Here is a 20,981-nt window from a genome sequence, read left to right on the forward strand (position 1 = left end):
GTCACATTTGAAAACAGCTAGTGTTTTCCCATTTGTTCTCTTTTTGGTTGTCCGCTAGTAAACTGCGTGTGTTAACCTTGAAGCTGTAGGAATGCAAGGAGTAGCCATACTCCCTTCTTATCTCTTCCTGTCCCAGGCTTAGCAGAACAACAGATATGTGGATTCGTTCCGGTAGGTAGGGGCGGGGGAGATAGTGAAGAAGACAGCGCGCGTCCGTATGGTTTTCAGATCAACTAGGCGACGCGAATTGAATGTGTTGTTTTTTTAGGTTGGTCTCTCCAAAGCTTTGGAATAAATTGCAAAATACCTACTCTGTTCTGGGTTATCATTTAAAATCAGTTTATGTGTCATCAAAAGAACTTGGGATCGACCAGAACATCTGGTCCAAACGCAACAATATCTATCGATCGATTGATCGTCTATCTATCTATCTATCTATCTATCTATTGACGGATAAAGATATCTACATATATCCATATTTAAGAGTTATTTCTTTATATTCATAGTCACTTCTGAAAACAGCTAGTGTTTTCCCATTTGTTCTCTTTTTGGTTGTCCGCTAGTAAACTGCGTGTGTTAACCTTGAAACTGTAGGAATGCAAGGAGTAGCCATACTCCCTTCTTATCTCTTCCTGTCCCAGGCTTAGCAGAACAACAGATATGTGGATTCGGGCGGGGGAGATAGTGAAGAAGACGGCGCGTCCGTAGGGTTTTCAGATCAACTAGGCGACGCGAATTGAATGTGTTGTTTTTTTAGGTTGGTCTCTCCAAAGCTTTGGAATAAATTGCAAAATACCTACTCTGTTCTGGGTTATCATTTAAAATCAGCTTATGTGTCATCAAAAGAACTTGGAATCGACCGGCAACTTAAATTCCCTCGGAAGAACATCTGGTCCAAACGCAACAATATCTATCGATCGATCTATCTATCTATCTTTCTATCTATCAACAAGAGTCTCCAATAAAATTAGATGTAAAACGTATTTATTTATTCGATGGTATTATGCATTGTTTGCAGGTGAAACCATACTTACCTCTGTAAAATGTGTCTTATTTTTAGCTATCTAGTACAGATTAATTGAATTTGCATGACTACGAACCAAAACGGAGGTCGCGTCACAGCCTGAGGACCAGACCAGCTTGTACTCTGGCAGCATAACTCCGATTTGACATTTGACATTTTCTTCCACAACTGAGAACTGTTGGTCTCTAAGCTTAAATCCTGTGGCCCAAATCCTTAACTGTGGCCAAGGCCCACAAGGAGCACTTCCCAAGCTCCCCTTTAGAGGCCGCTCTGGACTGTGGTTGCAGTTGACTCGTCACTGGCGAACATCTGTGCTATTTGCCAGAAATCCGCCAGTTTCAGAGGTCGAGGTAGAGGTGCCGACGGGATGGACTGAAATCTGTGTGAACTTGAGCGTGCAAGAGGATGTACGTCCGGACTTCAAAAGGATTCCTCGTCGCCGGTCCGAGCGCCCCTTTGATCTCACGAGGAAGTACCTCCCGTTCAAGTTGGTTTCTCCACAACTGCTGAACCACCAACCACCTGCGGAAGCCATCAAGGTAAACAAAAGCCTTGGTCTCTCAAGGACAGGGGTCTCAAACTCAATTTACCTGGGGGGGCCACTGGATGCAGAAATGGGGTGAGGCTGGGCCACAGGAAAAGACTTCTTGAAACAATCTATCATGCACTTTTTAATGAATTCACCTTCTTGGATTGACTTTCCCGCCCTAGCAATATACTTGTCAACCCTCCCGGAAATTTCCCGGGGTAATCCTTCTCCCGGTTTTCACCCCTGGACAGCAACATTTTGGCCGTGCCTTGATGGCACTGCCTTTAACGTCCTCAACAACCTGTCGTCTAATCCGCTTTTTCGTCATACAAAAAGTGTGCCGGCCCAGTCACACATTGTGCGAGTCTTCTGCAGACTCACGAAAGCGACTGCAAGGCATACTTGATCAACAGCCATACAGGTCACACTGAGGGTGGCCGTATAAACAACTTTATCACTGTTGCAAATATGCGCCACACTGTGAACCCACACCAAACAAGATTGACAAACACATTTAGAAGCATTTAAGTCTCACCTTAAAACTCAGCTGTATCCTCTAGCCTTTAAATAGACCTCCTTTTTAGACCAGTTGATCTGCCGCTTCTTTTCTTTTTTCTCCTATGTCCCCCCCTCCCTTGTGGAGGGGGTCCGGTCCGATGACCATGGATGAAGTACTGGCTGTCCAGAGTCGAGACCCAGGATGGACCGCTCGCCTGTGTATCGGTTGGGGACACCTCTACACTGCTGATCCGCCTCCGCTTGAGATGGTTTCCTGTGGACGGGACTCTGGCTGCTGTCTTGGATCCGCTTTGAACTGAACTCTCGCGGCTGTGTTGGAGCCACTATGGATTGAACTTTCACAGTATCATGTTAGACCCGCTCGACATCCATTGCTTTCGGTCCCCTAGAGGGTGGTGGGGGGGTTGCCCACATCTGAGGTCCTCTCCAAGGTTTCTCATAGTCAGCATTGTCACTGGCGTCCCACTGGATGTGAATTCTCCCTGCCCACTGGGTGTGAGTTTTCCTTGCCCTTTTGTGGGTTCTTCCGAGGATGTTGTAGTCGTAATGATTTGTGCAGTCCTTTGAGACATTTGTGATTTGGGGCTATATAAATAAACATTGATTGATTGATTTTGGGATAACATCCGAACCGTAACACAACAGAACAAATACCCAGAATCCAATGCAGCCATAACTCGTCCGGGCTACAATAGGGGGCGGGGGTATATATTGTAGCCCGGGAGAGTTAGGGCTGCATGGGGTTCTGGGTATTTGTTCTGCTGTGTTTATGTCGTGTTACGGTGCGGATGTTCTCCCAAAATGTCTTTGTCATTCTTGCTTGGTGTGGGTTCACAGTGTGGCGCATATTTGCAACAGTGTTAAAGTTGTTTATACGGCCACCCTCAGTGTGACCTGTAGGGCTGTTGATCAAGTACTGTATGCCTCGCTTATTGTGTCTTCGGATGCCAAAAACAACATGTGGCTTGGCTGGCATGCTTGTAGAAGACGCTAAAGGCGGTGTCTCCGTGGTGCCCCCTTAATATTTTTGTTTGGGTGAAATTCGGGAGAATGAGAACACCAGGAAGGGCACTGAAAATTAGGAATCTCCCGGAAAAATCGAGGGTATACAAGTATAAAACTCGCGGGCCGCACCGACATTAAAGTTTCATATCGCGTGTTTGAGACCCCTGCTCAAGGGAAAAAAACATCTCCATTACCTGTGTAGCTGCGGGCACAGTTGGAGTCCTGGTTCTGGCCATTGTCCCTGTCCTGCGTGGAGAACATCATGCCGGTGTGGTTCCTCATTAAGTCGGTCAGATCTCCCCACAGCAGCTGGAGCTGGAGCGTGTAGTTGCTCTCCGGACCGCCCAGATTGAAAAGGTATTCAACCAAACGCTTGTTTTGCCTCCAGTCCCGCAGCTGGATGCGGAGGACCGAGTTGCCCTGAGCGGCCAGGCGAGCCATCTTCTTGAGACCCAGCCAAAACTCCCCTGGAGAAGACATGGTTTTACTACCGATGAGAACAGAATGGATTGTAACCACGTAATTGTGGCAGACAAGGTAGCTCCACTATCGCGGAATCACCCAGGAACTGTTGTCGGGCTGCCCGGTTTTGGGAAAGTTTCGGTGGCGCAGTTGGGAGAGTGGCCGTGCCAGCACCCTGAGGGTTCCTGGTTCAATCCCCACCTTCTACAGTCCTTGGGCAAGACACTTCACCCTTGCTCCGGATGGGTCCAGGTTAGCGCCTTGCATGGCAACTCCCGCCATCAGTGTGTGAATGTGGAAATAGTGTCAAAGCCCTTTAAGTACCTTAAAAGGTAGAAAAGTGCTATACGCCATAAGTATAACTTATTTAGCATTTACCAAAAAATAAAACAATGGTTATTTAATAATAATAATAATAATGGATTAGATTTATATCGCAATTTTAAATTTCCCGCAAAAGTATCATGCTAAAACGTCGCGGCATGATGAGGACATTTTGTTCACAGTTGTAAGTCGCCTCTTTTCATCGCATAATTCCACATTATCGTGGACGTCTGTGTCACTGAATCTTTTGCAATTTTTTTTTACTTAATAATGGAGAAGTCAAAGAAGAAAGCTGTAGGTTGGAATCGGTGTATTGCGGCCGCCTTTAGCAACACAAACCCAGCCGGTGTTTCATTGTTTACATTCCCGAAAGATGACGGCATTCAAACCACGACTATCTGAAGTATTTTCGCGTTACGTGCACACAAGTTAACTTAAAGAATTACAATGTTGTCCATGTTGACGTCTTGTCTCCCAAAATCAAAGTAGCTTGCTCTGACATACCGTGGAAATCTCCGAATCCGTTCTCGTATTTCTCCCAGGTTTGATCAAAGCTCAGAGAACCGTCCTTCCTCCGCTGGATAACGGTTGTCCCGTAGTCTACAGGAAAACAAACACAAATCATTGACTGCACGTGTTTGAAAGTTCCAGTGGAACTTCTGGAATCCGAAACAATCCGTAGCTTGAACCTGGGAGAATATAACCACTGTAAAGCAATACTCGGTTTTAGTATGTGACCCTTTGCCTTGGATTCTGTGTTCAGAAGCATTTAAGTCTCACCTTAAAACTCATTTGTATACTCTGGTCTTTAAATAGAGCTCCTTTTTAGACCAGTTGATCTGCCGCTTTTCTTTTTCTCCTCTGTCCCCCTCTACCTTGTGGAGGGGGTCCGGTCCGATGACCATGGATGAAGTACCGGCTGTCCAGAGTAGAGATCCAGGGTGTATCGGTTGGGGACATCTCTACGATGCTGATCCGACTCCACTTGGGATGGTTTCCTGTGGACGGGACTCTCGCTGCTGTCTTGGATCCGCTTTGAACTGGACTCTCGCGGCTGTGTTGGAGCCACTATGGATTGAACTTTCACGGTATCATGTTAGACCCGCTCGACATCCATTGCTTTCGGTCCCCTAGAGGGCGAGGGGGGTTGTATCCCTTTGCCTTGGATTCTGTGTTCAGAAGCATTTAAGTCTCACCTTAAAACTCATTTGCATACTCTAGTCTTTAAATAGACCTCCTTGTTAGACCAGTTGATCTGCCGCTTTTTTTCTTTTTCTCCTCTATCCCCCTCTCCCTTGTGGAGGGGGTCCGGTCCGATGACCATGGATGAAGTACCGGCTGTCCAGAGTAGAGATCCAGGGTGTATCGGTTGGGGACATCTCTACGATGCTGATCCGACTCCGCTTGGGATGGTTTCCTGTGGACGGGACTCTCGCTGCTGTCTTGGATCCGCTTTGAACTGGACTCTCGCGGCTGTGTTGGAGCCACTATGGATTGAACTTTCACGGTATCATGTTAGACCCGCTCGACATCCATTGCTTTCGGTCCCCTAGAGGGCGAGGGGGGTTGTATCCCTTTGCCTTGGATTCTGTGTTCAGAGGCATTTAAGTCTCACCTTAAAACTCATTTGCATACTCTAGTCTTTAAATAGACCTCCTTGTTAGACCAGTTGATCTGCCGCTTTTTTTCTTTTTCTCCTCTATCCCCCTCTCCCTTGTGGAGGGGGTCCGGTCCGATGACCATGGATGAAGTACCGGCTGTCCAGAGTCGAGACCCAGGATGTATCGGTTGGGGACATCTCTACGATGCTGATCCGATTCCGCTTGGGATGGTTTCCTGTGGACGGGACTCTCGCTGCTGTCTTGGATCCGCTTTGAACTGGACTCTCGCGGCTGTGTTGGAGCCACTATGGATTGAACTTTCACGGTATCATGTTAGACCCGCTCGACATCCATTGCTTTCGGTCCCCTAGAGGGCGAGGGGGGTTGCCCACATTTGAGGTCCTCTCCAAGGTTTCTCATAGTCATCATTGTCACTGGCGTCCCACTGGGTGTGAGTTTTCCTTGCCCTTATGCGGGTTCTTCCGAGGATGTCGTAGTTGTAGTGGTTTGTGCAGTACTTTGAGACATTTGTGATTTGGGGCTATATAATTAAACATTGATTGATTGATTGAAGGAAACGTTACCCAAAACCTACCACCTGGTACACTGGTTACGTGCGGGGGGTCTCAGCTTGCTGCAAGGTTTGTTCCCCCAGGATGCAGACGGACCACTCCGGACAGGACATGCAGGTAGATTTATTTGTAGAACTCAAACAAGTACCAAAAACTGAACACAAGCCAGAGGGAAAATGTGCCGATCACACTCGAAGCTAAGGCTAACACTTTGCATAGGCAAAATGACAAGGAATACTCACGTAACTGTAGCATAAGTAAACAATGAAGCCAGACCGACTGACTGGCAAAGGCAGGCTTAAATAATGCCTCTGATTAGTGCTCAGGAAACAGGTGATCGTCCCAAACAATAAGCAACCATGGTAACCAGAACAAACTCAAGGGTGCAAAAAACAGGAACTGAGGGAGTCCAAAACTAACAGAAAATACCAAAACATGATCCGGGACCCCGTGTGCTGGTATCTTTTATAAAGAACAGCCGCAAAATAATCCACCAAATTTTCTCTGATCAAGGTAAAAGACTATGTATAGTGTTGAATCTCCTCTACCATTCCTGTCGAATTACCAAGGAACCAGAGGTACTATAGGTGTATATTACCCTGAGGTTGTGTGGGTTTTCTCCGTGGACTCGGGTTTCGTCCCACATTCCAAAAACATACGTGTTAATTGGACAGTGTGAGTAAAAATTGTTCTTCGTCTCAATGCGCCCTTTGTTTGGTTTGGGACTAGTTCGAAGTCTATCCAGTCTTTGGCTAAAAAGAGATCTGGGATAGGCAACATGACACCCCAATGAGAACGAGTGACTTCGAAGGTTCCAGTTTAATCGAAGTACTATTTAAAAGAAATGTCTTTATCGGATATTGGTATCGGTCCGATATCAGCAAAAATACAAGTATCGGCTTGCATCTTATGCATTCGATATAAGCTCCGATACAAGAAGTCCTACTTGTGCAAAGCTGGCCAGCCAGTGAACATCCGACAATTTTTCTTGTGTTTTAGTCAAGTCCTTTAGAAAAGGTAAACATGGTAGGATAGGCTACTAGGAGCTAGCAGCTACACAACAGCTAAGCAAGCTAGACATACATAATATTACTTCAAGATACAAAGTCTCCAAGGCAGATGGTATCTGTAAGTATCCAGGAACAGACGTGTCTGGATTTTCCAGCGAGGGTTGGACTCCGCCAAGGTTGCCCTTTGTCACCACAACTTTTATGGACAAAATTTCTACTCGCAGTCAGAGCGTTGAGGGGATCCGTTGCGGGATCAAATCTCTGATTTTTGCAGACGATGCGTTCCTGCTGGCTTCATCAGGCCAGGATCTTCAGGTCTCACTGGAATCGTTTCGCAGCCGAGATCGACTGGGATGAGAATCAGCACCTCTAAGTTTGAGTCCATGGTTCTCGCCCACAAGAAGGGGGAGTGCCATCTCCGGGTTGGGGAGGGGATGTTGCCCCAAGTTAAGGAGTTGAAGTACTTTTGTGTCCTTTTCACGAGTGAGGGAAGAGTGGATCGTGGGATCGACAGGCAAAACGGAGCAACGTCTGCAGTGGTGAAGAAGGAGCTGAGCCGGAAGACAAAGCTCTCAATTTACCGGTCGATCTACGTTCCCATCCTCACCTATGATCATGAGCTTTGGGTTGTGACCGAAAGGACAAGATCACGGGTACAAGAGGCCAAAATTAGTTTCCTCCGTGGGGTGGTGGGGCTCTCCCTTAGAGATAGGGTGAGAAGCTCGTAATTCAGGAGGAGCCACCTAGGGAGGTGTGTAGGGCACTTCCAACTGATAGGAGGCCAGGCAAGGTTGATACTGTCATCAACGACGACTTCCGGATAGTAACTGGTAGCCTGTAGGACCCCTGGTGGGAATCACCCCAGGCTGGCAAGGAAAGCGCGAAAGTATAACTGGGAAGTCCCCCACGAAGCCACGAAAGGCTGAATCCACAATTTTTACAACAAGGCAGCACAAGAGATGCTACAGTCAATCCCTGAGGACCTGTCCAGAGGTGCCCGGTTGGCGGCATCCCAGGAACGGTCTTGGGAGACGCCTGGGTCCTCCTGCATCCAACAATACATTCAGGACCCAGGAATCCGAATCCGAATCAGAATAGGTTTTATTGCCATTGTTTGAGAACGGGTTCACAAACTTGGAATTTTTCTTGGTGCAATCGTGCAACATAAAAGACGTACAACACAGAATAGGTCATAAAAAGAGCTGTAACTGAGCTTGTTATTGTGCACGTGCCTGATGGTCGAGGGGAAAAACTGTTCATGTGGCGGAAGGTGTGGGTCTTGATGGACCGTAGTCTCCTGCTTGAGGGGAGAAGAGAGAATAGTTTGTGTTCAGGGTGAGAACAGTCAGCTGTGATCCGACCCACACACCTCCTGATCCTTGAGGAGAACAGGTCCTGGAGGGATGGGAGCTTGCAGCCAATCACCTTCTCAGCAGCATGTACTGAAGTCGATGCTTATCCTGGAGTGTGGTGCCGGGGAACCACACGGTAATGGAGGAGGTGAGGATGGCCTCAATGATGGCTGAGTAAAACTGCACCAGCATCTCGGTCGGCACCTTAAGTTTCCTCAGCTGCCGCAAGGAGGTACATCCTCTGCTGGGCCTTCTTGATGAGGGAGCTGATGGTCGGGTGATGGTGGTGTCCAAGAAATGGAAGGAGTCCACAATGTAGACAGGGGTGGGAGAGTCTATCAGGGGACTGTGGGGCTGTGACTTTCCTGAAGTCCATGATCGTCTCCACTGTTTTCTGGGCGTTCAGCTCCAGGTTGTTGAGGCTGCACCAGGACGACTGGAGGCAGGGTTATAGGAGAAGACTTGCCACGCCATCTACGGACTCTGCAGAACCACCTGCGCACAAGTCATCTAGGAAGAGGCGGGGCATGCGAGTGGGGCCTGCCTGAGTAGATTGCCAAGCAAATCTTCACCAGTTACCCACTTAGCAGCCTGGCTTCTAAGGCTGGCCTTTTCCACTTAGGACCATAGACAAGGGCGTGGCCAGATGACACTGAATTGGCCATTTGACACTATACGAAAGAAGAAGTAAAGACCCAGGACACCTTGGGGGGGACTAAGTCTCCCAGCTGGCCTGGGAACGCCTCGGGATCCCTTAGGAGGAGCTGGACGAAGGGGTCGGAGAGAATGAAATGTGGGGTTCTCTGCCCCGGCTGCTCCCCCCATGACCTGACCTTGGATAAGTGGAAGAAGTGGATGGATGGATGGATGGACCCCTTTAGGGTCACCAAAAACAAATGATCACTCCACTTCAAACGCATTACTTTTGTCTTATGTGTAATGTTTTCATTCTATTGTCTGAGTAATTTCACCCAATCCAGCCTTGTCTACAGGGATGTACGATGATTTGTGGGGCAGCACGGTGACGGAGGGGCTAGTGCGTCTGCCTCACAATACGAAGGTCCTGAGTAGTCCTGGGTTCAACCCCGGGCTCGGGATCTTTCTGTGTGGAGTTTGCATGTCCTCCCCGTGACTGCGTGGGTTCCCTCCGGGTACTCCGGCTTCCTCCCAGCTCCAAAGACATGCACCTGGGGATAGGTTGATTGGCAACACTAAATTGGCCCTAGTATGTGACTGTTGTCTGTCTATCTGTGTTGTCCCTGTTATGAGATGGCGACTTGTCCAGGGTGTAACCCACCTTCTGCCCGATTGTAGCCGAGATAGGCTCCAGCGCCCCCCGCTTCCCCGAAGGGAATAAGCAGTAGAAAATTAGTGATTCCCAGAGCCCAAAAAAAGTCTGTGGGCTATAGAGTACAGGCTCCAGTACTCTGGAATGCCCTCCCGGTAACAGTTCGAGATGCTACCTCAGTAGAAACATTTTAGTCTCATCTTAAAACTCATTTGTATACTCTAGCCTTCAAATAGACTCCCTTTTTGGACCAGTTGATCTGCCGTTTCTTTTCTTTTTCTCCTATCTCCCACTCTCCCTTGTGGAGGGGGTCCGGTCCGATGTCCATGGATGAAGTTCTGGCGGCTGTCCAGAGTCGGGACCCAGGATAGACCACACGTCTGGAGTCGGGACCCAGGATGTATCGGCTGGGGACATCTCTGCGCTGCTGATCCGCCTCCGCTTGGGATGGTTTCCTGCTGGCTTAAGATGTGACTTTAAGGTTTTACTACTTACGTATAAAATACTACACGGTCTAGCTCCAGCCTATCTTGCCGATTGTATTGTACCATATGTCCCGGCAAGAAATCTGCGTTCAAAAGACTCCGGCTTATTAGTGATTCCTAGAGCTCAAAAAAAGTCTGCGGGCTATAGAGCGTTTTCCGTTCGGGCTCCAGTACTCTGGAATGCCCTCCCGGTAAAAGTTCGAGATGCCACCTCAGTAGAAGCATTTAAGTCTCACCTTAAAACTCATCTGTATACTCTAGCCTTTAAATAGACCTCCTTTTTAGACCAGTTGATCTGCCGTTTCTTTTCTTTTTCTCCAATGTCCCACTCTCCCTTGTGGAGGGGGTCCGGTCCGATGTCCATGGATGAAGTTCTGGCGGCTGTCCAGAGTCGGGACCCAGGATAGACCACTCGTCTGGAGTCGGGACCCAGGATGTATCGGCTGGGGACATCTCTGCGCTGCTGATCCGCCTCCGCTTGGGATGGTTTCCTGCTGGCTTAAGATGTGACTTTAAGGTTTTACTACTTACGTATAAAATACTACACGGTCTAGCTCCAGCCTATCTTGCCGATTGTATTGTACCGTATGTCCCGGCAAGAAATCTGCGTTCAAAAGACTCTGGCTTATTAGTGATTCCTAGAGCTCAAAAAAAGTCTGCGGGCTATAGAGCGTTTTCCGTTCGGGCTCCAGTACTCTGGAATGCCCTCCCGGTAAAAGTTCGAGATGCCACCTCAGTAGAAGCATTTAAGTCTCACCTTAAAACTCATCTGTATACTCTAGCCTTTAAATAGACCTCCTTTTTAGACCAGTTGATCTGCCGTTTCTTTTCTTTTTCTCCAATGTCCCACTCTCCCTTGTGGAGGGGGTCCGGTCCGATGTCCATGGATGAAGTTCTGGCGGCTGTCCAGAGTCGGGACCCAGGATAGACCACTCGTCTGGAGTCGGGACCCAGGATGTATCGGCTGGGGACATCTCTGCGCTGCTGATCCGCCTCCGCTTGGGGATGGTTTCCTGCTGGCTCCGCTGTGGACGGGACTCTCGCTGCTGCGTTGGATCAGCTTTGGACTGGACTCTCGCGGCTGTGTTGGATCCGCTATGGACTGAACTTTTCACAGTATCATGTTGGACCCGCTCGACATCCATTGCTTTCGGCCCTCTAGGGGGGGGGGTTGGGGTTCTCATAGTCGTCATTGTCCCCGACGTCCCACTGGGTGTGAGTTTTCCTTGCCCTTATGTGGGCCTACCGAGGATTGTGCAGCCCTTTGAGACACTAGTGATTTAGGGCTATATAAATGAACATTGATTGCTGATTTCCTATCGGATTAATAACATTGTAACTATTTAGGAACTTGCAATTAAGTATTACAAACAGTTTACCTGTACTCATGTCACAAAACACCATGAAGGGCTGGGATCCATTGGGTCTGATGGCGTACACGCCGCTGGTTCTCTCACCTCTGTTGAAGAGTTCACTGCAGTCCGGTGGTAGATCTGGGACAAAATGGGCAGGAACTTGGAACCTCACCAACAAGCTTTACTTATTAAACGCCGGAAGGATGAAATGAGCTGCAATTACCTGCGACTGCATCGGTCTCGCTGGAGGCCAGGTAGGGGCTAAGAGTCGGTGCTTGGCTCATGAAGGGTTCAGGCATCCTCTCAACCGTCTCCTGGGCGGTAGAGCTGGCTGTAAACTGGGGATAACATGTTTGGGACATAAACCAGATGGTATGGACGCCCCTGCTGGCCATTACATCCTCTACAGCTGCACCTGGAACAGCAACATCCGACAATCCACCTTCACAACAATAATGCCTAATTCGGGGGTCGGCAACCTGCCTCTCTTAACCCGGGAGCTTTTTAAAAAAGTGGCAAAAGATGGGGAAAAAATATATTTTGCAACTCCTCCCTTGTCTTATTTTGTCAACCAAACGTTTTATACTGTGTGTGCCAACATCCGACAATCCACCTTCACAACAATAATGCCTAATTCGGGGATCGGCAACCTGCCTCTCTTAACCCTGGAGCTTTTTAAAAAAGTGGCAAAAGATGGGGAAAAAAATATATTATGCAACTCCTCTCTTGTCTCATTTTGTCAACCAAACGTTTTATACTGTGCGTGCCAACATCAGACAATCCACCTTCACAACAATAATGCCTAATTCGGGGGTCGGCAACCTGCCTTTCTTAACCCTGGAGCTTTTTAAAAAAGTGGCAAAAGATGGGGAAAAAATATATTTTGCAACTCCTTCCTTGTCTCATTTTGTCAACCAAACCTTTTATACTGTGTGTGCCAACATCAAACAATCCACCTTCACAACAATAATGCCTAATTCGGGGGTCGGCAACCTGCCTCTCTTAACCCTGGAGCTTTTTAAAAAAACGTTAAAAAAATGGCAAAAGATGGGGAAGAAATATATTTTGCAACTCCTCCCTTGTCTCATTTTGTCAACCAAACGTTTTATACTGTGCGTGCCAACATCAGACAATCCACCTTCACAACAATAATGCCTAATTCGGGGGTCGGCAACCTGCCTCTCTTAACCCTGGAGCTTTTTAAAAAAATTTTTAAAAAATGGCAAAAGATGGGGAAAAAATATATTTTGCAACTCCTCCCTTGTCTCATTTTGTCAACCAAACGTTTTATACTGTGTGTGCCAACATCAGACAATCCACCTTCACAACAATAATGCCTAATTCGGGGGTCGGCAACCTGCCTCTCTTAACCCTGGAGCTTTTTAAAAAAGTGGCAAAAGATGGGGAAAAATATATTTTGCAACTCCTCCCTTGTCTCATTTTGTCAACCAAACATTTTATACTGTGCGTGCCAACATCAGACAATCCACCTTCACAACAATAATGCCTAATTCGGGGGTCGGCAACCTGCCTCTCTTAACCCTGGAGCTTTTTAAAAAAATGTAAAAAAAAAAATGGCAAAAGATGGGGAAAAAATATATTTTGCAACTCCTTCCTTGTCTCATTTTGTCAACCAAACGTTTTATACTGTGCGTGCCAACATCAGACAATCCACCTTTACAACAATAATGCCTAATTCGGGGGTCGGCAACCTGCCTCTCTTAACACTGGAGCTTTTTAAAAAAGTGGCAAAAGATGGGGAAAAAATATATTTTGCAACTCCTCCCTTGTCTCATTTTGTCAACCAAATGTTTTATACTGTGCGTGTCAACATCAGACAATCCACCTTTAGACAATAATGCCTAATTCGGGGGTCGGCAACCTGCCTCTCTTAACCCTGGAGCTTTTTTAAAAAATGTAAAAAAAAAAATGGCAAAAGATGGGGAAAAAATATATTTTGCAACTCCTTCCTTGTCTCATTTTGTCAACCAAACGTTTTATACTGTGCGTGCCAACATCAGACAATCCACCTTTACAACAATAATGCCTAATTCGGGGGTCGGCAACCTGCCTCTCTTAACACTGGAGCTTTTTAAAAAAGTGGCAAAAGATGGGGAAAAAATATATTTTGCAACTCCTCCCTTGTCTCATTTTGTCAACCAAATGTTTTATACTGTGCGTGCCAACATCAGACAATCCACCTTTAGACAATAATGCCTAAATCGGGGGTCGGCAACCTGCCTCTCTTAACCCTGGAGCTTTTTAAAAAAATGTAAAAAAAAATGGCAAAAGATGGGGAAAAAATATATTTTGCAACTCCTCTCTTGTCTCATTTTGTCAACCAAACGTTTTATACTGTGTGTGCCAACATCAGACAATCCACCTTTACAACAATAATGCATAATTCGGGGGTCGGCAACCTGCCTCTCTTAACCCTGGAGCTTTTTAAACATAAAAAAAAAAAAAAATGGCAAAAGATGGGGAAAACATTTATTGTGCAACTCCTCCCTTGTCTCATTTTGTCAACCAAACGTTTTATACTGTGCGTGCAAACATCAAACAATCCACCTTTACAACAATAATGCCTAATTCGGGGGTCGGCAACCTGCCTCTCTTAACCCTGGAGCTTTTTAAAAAAATGTTTAAAAAAAATGGCAAAAGATGGGGAAAAAATATATTTTGCAACTCCTCCCTTGTCTCATTTTGTCAACCAAATGTTTTATACTGTGCGTGCCAACATCAGACAATCCACCTTTACAACAATAATGCCTAATTCGGGGGTCGGCAACCTGCCTCTCTTAACCCTGGAGCTTTTTAAAAAAGTGGCAAAAGATGGGGAAAAAATATATTTTGCAACTCCTCCCTTGTCTCATTTTGTCAACCAAATGTTTTATACTGTGCGTGCCAACATCAGACAATCCACCTTTAGACAATAATGCCTAAATCGGGGGTCGGCAACCTGCCTCTCTTAACCCTGGAGCTTTTTAAAAAAAATGTAAAAAAAAATGGCAAAAGCTGGGGAAAAAATATATTTTGCAACTCCTCCCTTGTCTCATTTTGTCAACCAAACGTTTTATACTGTGCGTGCCAACATCAGACAATCCACCTTCACAACAATAATGCCTAATTCGGGGGTCGGCAACCTGCCTCTCTTAACCCTGGAGCTTTTTAAAAAAAATGTAAAAAAAAATGGCAAAAGCTGGGGAAAAAATATATTTTGCAACTCCTCCCTTGTCTCATTTTGTCAACCAAACGTTTTATACTGTGCGTGCCAACATCAGACAATCCACCTTCACAACAATAATGCCTAATTCGGGGGTCGGCAACCTGCCTTTCTTAACCCTGGAGCTTTTTAAAAAAGTGGCAAAAGATGGGGAAAAAATATATTTTGCAACTCCTCCCTTGTCTCATTTTGTCAACCAAATGTTTTATACTGTGCGTGCCAACATCAGACAATCCACCTTTACAACAATAATGCCTAATTCGGGGGTCGGCAACCTGCCTCTCTTAACCCTGGAGCTTTTTAAAAATTGTTTTAAAAAAAATGGCAAAAGATGGGGAAAAAATATATATTGCAACTCCTCCCTTGTCTCATTTTGTCAACCAAACGTTTTACACTGTGCGTGCCAACATCCGACAATCCACCTTCACAACAATAATGCCTAATTCGGGGGTCGGCAACCTGCCTCTCTTAACCCTGGAGCTTTTTAAAAAATGTAAAAAAAATGGCAAAAGATGGGGAAAAAATATATTTTGCAACTCCTCCCTTGTCTCATTTTGTCAACCAAACGTTTCATACTGTGCGTGCTAACATGCTATTTAGGCTAGCTGTGTGTACGTATTGCATCATTATTTCTTGTTTGTAGCTATGTTTGAGCTCAATTAATATCCTTTACTTAAGTCCTCTGTGTATATTAAATTATGTTTGCACGTCTCATGACATATCTCCGTACAAAACTTCGAGAAGGTCGTCACGGAAGTAAACAACGTAGGAGTCGAACTTTCCCATACTCTTAATATCCAATTAAACTAATATATATTCATTATGCATCATCAATATTAATTATATATGAATATGAACAGAAAAACTAAACTTGGCAGGAAGGCACAAAAAGGGAAAACAAAACCATTAGCATGAGAGCTAGGAAAAAACAAAGACGTAGCATGTAAGCTGGCGAGAATACACATAAAGCAGTCGTCACTTGTTGCACGAGGGCAAATTAGAATCCGAGAATGAATGAACAGAAAGGGCTGGATTATATAAGGATGGTGATTAGTAGAAACAGGTGGGGCAGAACAGAGAGTAGCAGGTGGGATCAATATGCAGCCACGGTGACAGAGCAAACAGGAAATAAGGAAGTCCAAACTACAAAATGTGACATGACAAGGAACAAAGCAACAATATGCTACGATCCGACCATCGGATCACAACAATATCGATTTCTAGCCCATGATTTCACTTCACCACTTCATCCCGTGTGTCGCTTTTTAAAGTGTACCCCAAAAAAGTTTGGTATTTATTTATTATTGTATTTATTTACTAGCAAGCTGGACCCGACCAACGCTGCTTGCAGCTTTAATTTTTATTTTTTTTTTTAAATCAAACTGGCTCTAATGTGGTTTACTCAGTGCGAATACGCCCTAAAACATGAATAAATATCCTCCCGACCTTTTCCTCCAGAGTCTTGATCTTGGTCCTCTGGTAGTCGAGTTGGTCACTTTGCTCCCTCACGGCCTTCAGGAGCTCGGTGATGCTTTGCTCCTGGGTGTTAATCACTTCCTGGCAAAAGACGGGGTGAATATAACTTTGTCATGGAGGGATGTAGATGTTGAGGTCATAGGCGGTCCAGGATGTGGCGTAAAAACCCGACTGGAGGGGTGACTCACCCTAAGGCCGTTGATCTCTTCGACCTGGTTGCCGGTAAACACGCCTTGAGACAAACTACTCAGCTTCTCCTCCAGGCCCTGCACCTTGCTCTGCAGGTGGCCCTTCTCCAGCATGATGGAGTCCACCTTGGAGTTGATCCGGACCGACAGGCCCTTGATCTCTTCGTTGTTGGCCCTCAGCACCACGGCGGTCTTCTTCAGCTCCTCCTCCTCCTCCTTGATTTCGCCGGCCAGCACGGACAGCTGGTCGAAGGAGCGGTCGAAGATGTTGAGTTTTTGGAAGATTTCGTTGATCTGCACCTTGGTCTTGAGCACGAACTCCCGCAGGCTCTGGCCCAGCTGGAGGAGGCCGTTGGCGAGCAGACGCACGTCGTCCAGGGCGGCGAAGCGGGAGCGGGTCTCAGCGGGTTTCTGGTCTCCGTCGCAAAGGACCGGGAGTCCGGCAGCGGCGGCCAGGACAAAGATCCAGATCAGAATGGTTCTCATGGTGTGGTTCTGCTCCTGGTAGACGGGACCAGGAGCCACGGGGGGAAGGTCCCGGGCTTTATAGTCCACCGTGTCAGTCATTAACTTGGATCTTGGAACGGACTGGAGTCTCCCCCTGTTGGCGAAGTCAGCCTTAGCAGACATAGTCTGAGGTGGGTAGAGGTAGAGGACTCAAAAATTGTACTCAAGAATGAGGATCGGGATTTTAGAGCCGGGGGCCCCAAACCGGGGACGGGCTATCCATATCTGTAAATGTCAAAACATGACCACTTATAAGATTTTACACCAAAAATCATCCATTTATTATTGTTATTATTATTATTATTGTGTGAATGTCCAAGCATTCACACATATAAGATTTTAAACCAAAAATCATCTATTTATTATTTGTATTATTATTATTATTATTATTATTATTGTGGGAATGTCCAAGCATTCATATAAGGTTTTACAAAAAAAATAAATATATTTATTATGATTATTATTACTATTGTGTGAATGTCCAAGCATTCACACATGTAAGATTTTACACCAAAAATCATCTATTTATTAATGTTATTATTATTATTATTGTGTGAATGTCCAAGCATTCACACATATGAGATTTTACACCAAATATCATCTATTTATTATTATCATTATTATTATTATTGTGTGAATGTCCAAGCATTCACACATATAAGATTTTACACCAAAAAACATCTATTTATTATTTGTATTATTATTATTATTATTATTGTAGGAATGTCCAAGCGTTCATATAAGGTTTTACAAAAAAATATATATATTTATTATGATTATTATTACTATTGTGTGAATGTCCAAGCATTCACACATACAATATTTTACACCCAAAATAATCTATTTTTTATTATTATTATTATTATTGTGGGGATGTCCAAGCATTCATATAATTAAATTTTACACCGAAAAAAAAAAAATATATATATATATACACATATATATATATTTATTGTTCTTCTTCTTATTATTATTATTATTGTGTGAATGTCCAAGCATTCACACATAATATTTTACACCAAAAATCATCTGTTTATTATTGTTATTGTTATTGCGTGAATGTCTAAGCATTCATATGATAGGATTTTTACACCCCAAAAATATATATATTTATTATTATTATATTGTTATTATTATTATTGTGGGAATGTCCAAGCATTCAGACAATAAAATCTTACACCAAAATAATAAATATATATATGTATATATATATATTATTATTATTATTGTGTGAATGTCCAAGCATTCACACATATAATATTATACACCAAAAAATCATCTATTTAATATTGTTATTATTATTATTATCATTGTGTGTCTGTCCAAGCATTCACACATATAAGATTTTACGCACAAAAATCCTCTATTCATTATTATTATTATTGTGTGAATATCCAAGCATTCACATAACAAGATTTTACACCAAACAATCGTATATTTATTATAATTGTGTGAATATACAAGCATTCACATAAGATTTTACACCCAAAATCATCTATGTATTATTATTATTATTATTGTGTGAATGTCCAAACATTCACACATATAATATTTTACACCAAAAATCATCTATTTATTATTGTTAATATTATAAATATTATTGTGGGAATGTCCGAGCATTCATATATTTTACAACAAAAAAATAAAAATAATACATATTTATTATTATTGTGTGAATGTCCAATAATTCACACATATAATGTTTTTCACCAAAAACCATCTATTTATTATTGTTATTATTATTATTTTTATTGTGGTAATGTCCAAGCATTCACACATACAAAATTTTACACCCAAAAATCCTCTATTCCTTATTATTATTATTGTGTGAATATCCAAGCATTCACATAATAAGATTTTACACCAAACAATCGTATATTTATTATAATTGTGTGAATATACAAGCATTCACATAAGATTTTACACCCAAAATCATCTATGTATTATTATTATTATTGTGTGAATGTCCAAGCATTCACACATATAATATTTCACGCCAAAAATCCTCTATTTATTATTGTTAATATTATAACTATTATTGTGGGAAAGTCCAAGCATTCATATATTTTACACAAAAAAAATAAAAATAATACATATTTATTATTATTGTGTGGATGTCCAAGCATTCACACATATAATGTGGGGGGGTTGCCAACATATGTGGTCCTCTCCAAGGTTTCTCATAGTCATCATGGTCAACGTCCCACTTTGGTGAGTTTTTCCTTGCCCTTATGTGGGCCCTACCGAGGATGTCATTGGGGTTTGTGCAGCCCTTTGAGGCACTTGTGATTTAGGGCTATATAAATAAAGATTGATTGATTGTATTCGCTCTGAAGGGTGGGGGCTAGTGGCGTATTGAACAAGACAAGACTTCCGTAGTGTTTTCAGATCAACTTAGACGACACGAATTGAATGTATTGTTTTTTAGGTTGGTCTCCCCAAAGCTTTGGAATAAATTGCAAAATACCTATTCTGTTCTGGGTCATCATTTAAAATCAGCTTATGTGTCATCAAAAGAACTTGGGATTGACCAGCAACTTAAATCCCCTCTGAGGAACATCTGGTCCAAACGCAACAATGCTGATAACTAATAATAACACCATTTTTTCCAGCCTTTTTAAAAAATGACATCATGCGTGAAGGCCAGTGGTGCATATTAAATGACGTCATCTTGCCCCAAACTGACCCCGAAACGTTGGCCCGTGAAACCCCGCCTACTTCCTCTGACACTAAACTCTCACTCATGAAAGCCAAACAAACATGGACGGACTCAAAGACCTGGGAGGAAGGGGTGATGACACGGGCTGTCAATGGTTGACCACTCGTACGGGAACATAGTAAACAGTCAACTCTGTTACAAACCCGACTTCAGACTACGGGTCGGATCGCAGAGAGGCTCGTAACACAGTGGCCCAGTTTTTTTTGTTTACAAGGCCCTTACAGGTGCCAAGACCTGGTCTCAGTGACCTCTGGCTTGGAGAATCGGACGGGGGTATTTGAGGCCAAAACTTGGAGGGGAAGGAAGGAAAGGAAACATTTTGTTTTTGCGTATGAGCAACTATTCACACTCTCATGGACCCTTTGAACCAGGGGTGTCCAAGCTACGGCCTGCGGGCCAGACGTTGCCTTCTGAAGTCTCGAATTTGGCCCGCGAGACATTAAAACAACGTTAAGAACTTGCTGAATTAAGGCCTGACGTTCAGCAACTCAAGCCTAACGTTGAAACAACATGCTTTTTGACGACGTTACATCAATGTCGCGTTCTGACGTTGATTTGACCATTGAATTTCGGACATTTTCGAACCAATATTCCACAACACAAATATAATGTTGAAACAAAATGCTTCGTGACAACGTTTAATCAATGTCAGGTTCTGACGTTGATTTGTCCATTGAATTTTGGTCATTTTCTAACCAATATGCTACAACACAAAAACAATGTTAAAATAACCAACTTTTTGACGACGTTACATCAATGTCGGGTCCGACGTCTTGAATTTGGCCCGCGAGATATCAAAACGACCTTCCGTTAGCTCGTCTGACAATGTTTATGCTGTCAGTCAATCAATCAAACTTTCCTCCATTTAAAATATAGCACAAAAAAACAAAACAAAACAGCAACAGTACATTACTCTACATCTCTTTTTCACTGCATAATCGCAAGTTGAATCAGTCAATCACCATCTAATGGAGAACGTGGGTAGTACAGGTCAATGACCTTCAATCATACTCAGAGTGGAGTATTTACTTCTATGACCCAATGCAAACAACCTCCCTTAGTCATGGTACAAAAAAATAAAAAATAAAAAAAATATTCCAACCAACACAAAAAGTCAACAAACATGGTCACACATAACATAACCTGCTCACTGAACCTTGTGGACATTAGAAAAAAAAATTCCATGCACCATAAAACTAATTACAAAACAATTGTCCATGTTTGGCGCATTTTAGCTGCTAGATGTTTCTGATTGGTTACACAACTCTAAAGAGGTATACATCTACAGTACATACTGTCAGGCTTGGACTTGGTCTTGGTTTGTTTTCCCGAGGTGCAAAGC

At 44.0% G+C, this 20,981-nt stretch overlaps 1 protein-coding gene across 1 annotated transcript; it reads right to left on the reverse strand.

Moving 5' to 3' along the window:
* Positions 1-351: 351 nt before the first annotated feature.
* Positions 352-17,071, reverse strand: LOC133552097 (angiopoietin-related protein 3-like). The gene is made up of 7 exons (XM_061899423.1): positions 16,414-17,071; positions 16,196-16,306; positions 11,750-11,864; positions 11,551-11,664; positions 4,368-4,463; positions 3,272-3,544; positions 352-1,546 (listed from the first exon to the last, which is right to left on the reverse strand). Exons 1-7 carry the CDS (start codon positions 17,041-17,043, stop codon positions 1,320-1,322), a joined length of 1,566 nt encoding a protein of 521 aa, XP_061755407.1. The 5' UTR covers positions 17,044-17,071; the 3' UTR covers positions 352-1,319.
* Positions 17,072-20,981: the final 3,910 nt, after the last annotated feature.

The sequence above is a fragment of the Nerophis ophidion genome, linkage group LG04 (assembly GCF_033978795.1).
Source record: "Nerophis ophidion isolate RoL-2023_Sa linkage group LG04, RoL_Noph_v1.0, whole genome shotgun sequence".
Classification (NCBI taxonomy): domain Eukaryota; kingdom Metazoa; phylum Chordata; class Actinopteri; order Syngnathiformes; family Syngnathidae; genus Nerophis; species Nerophis ophidion.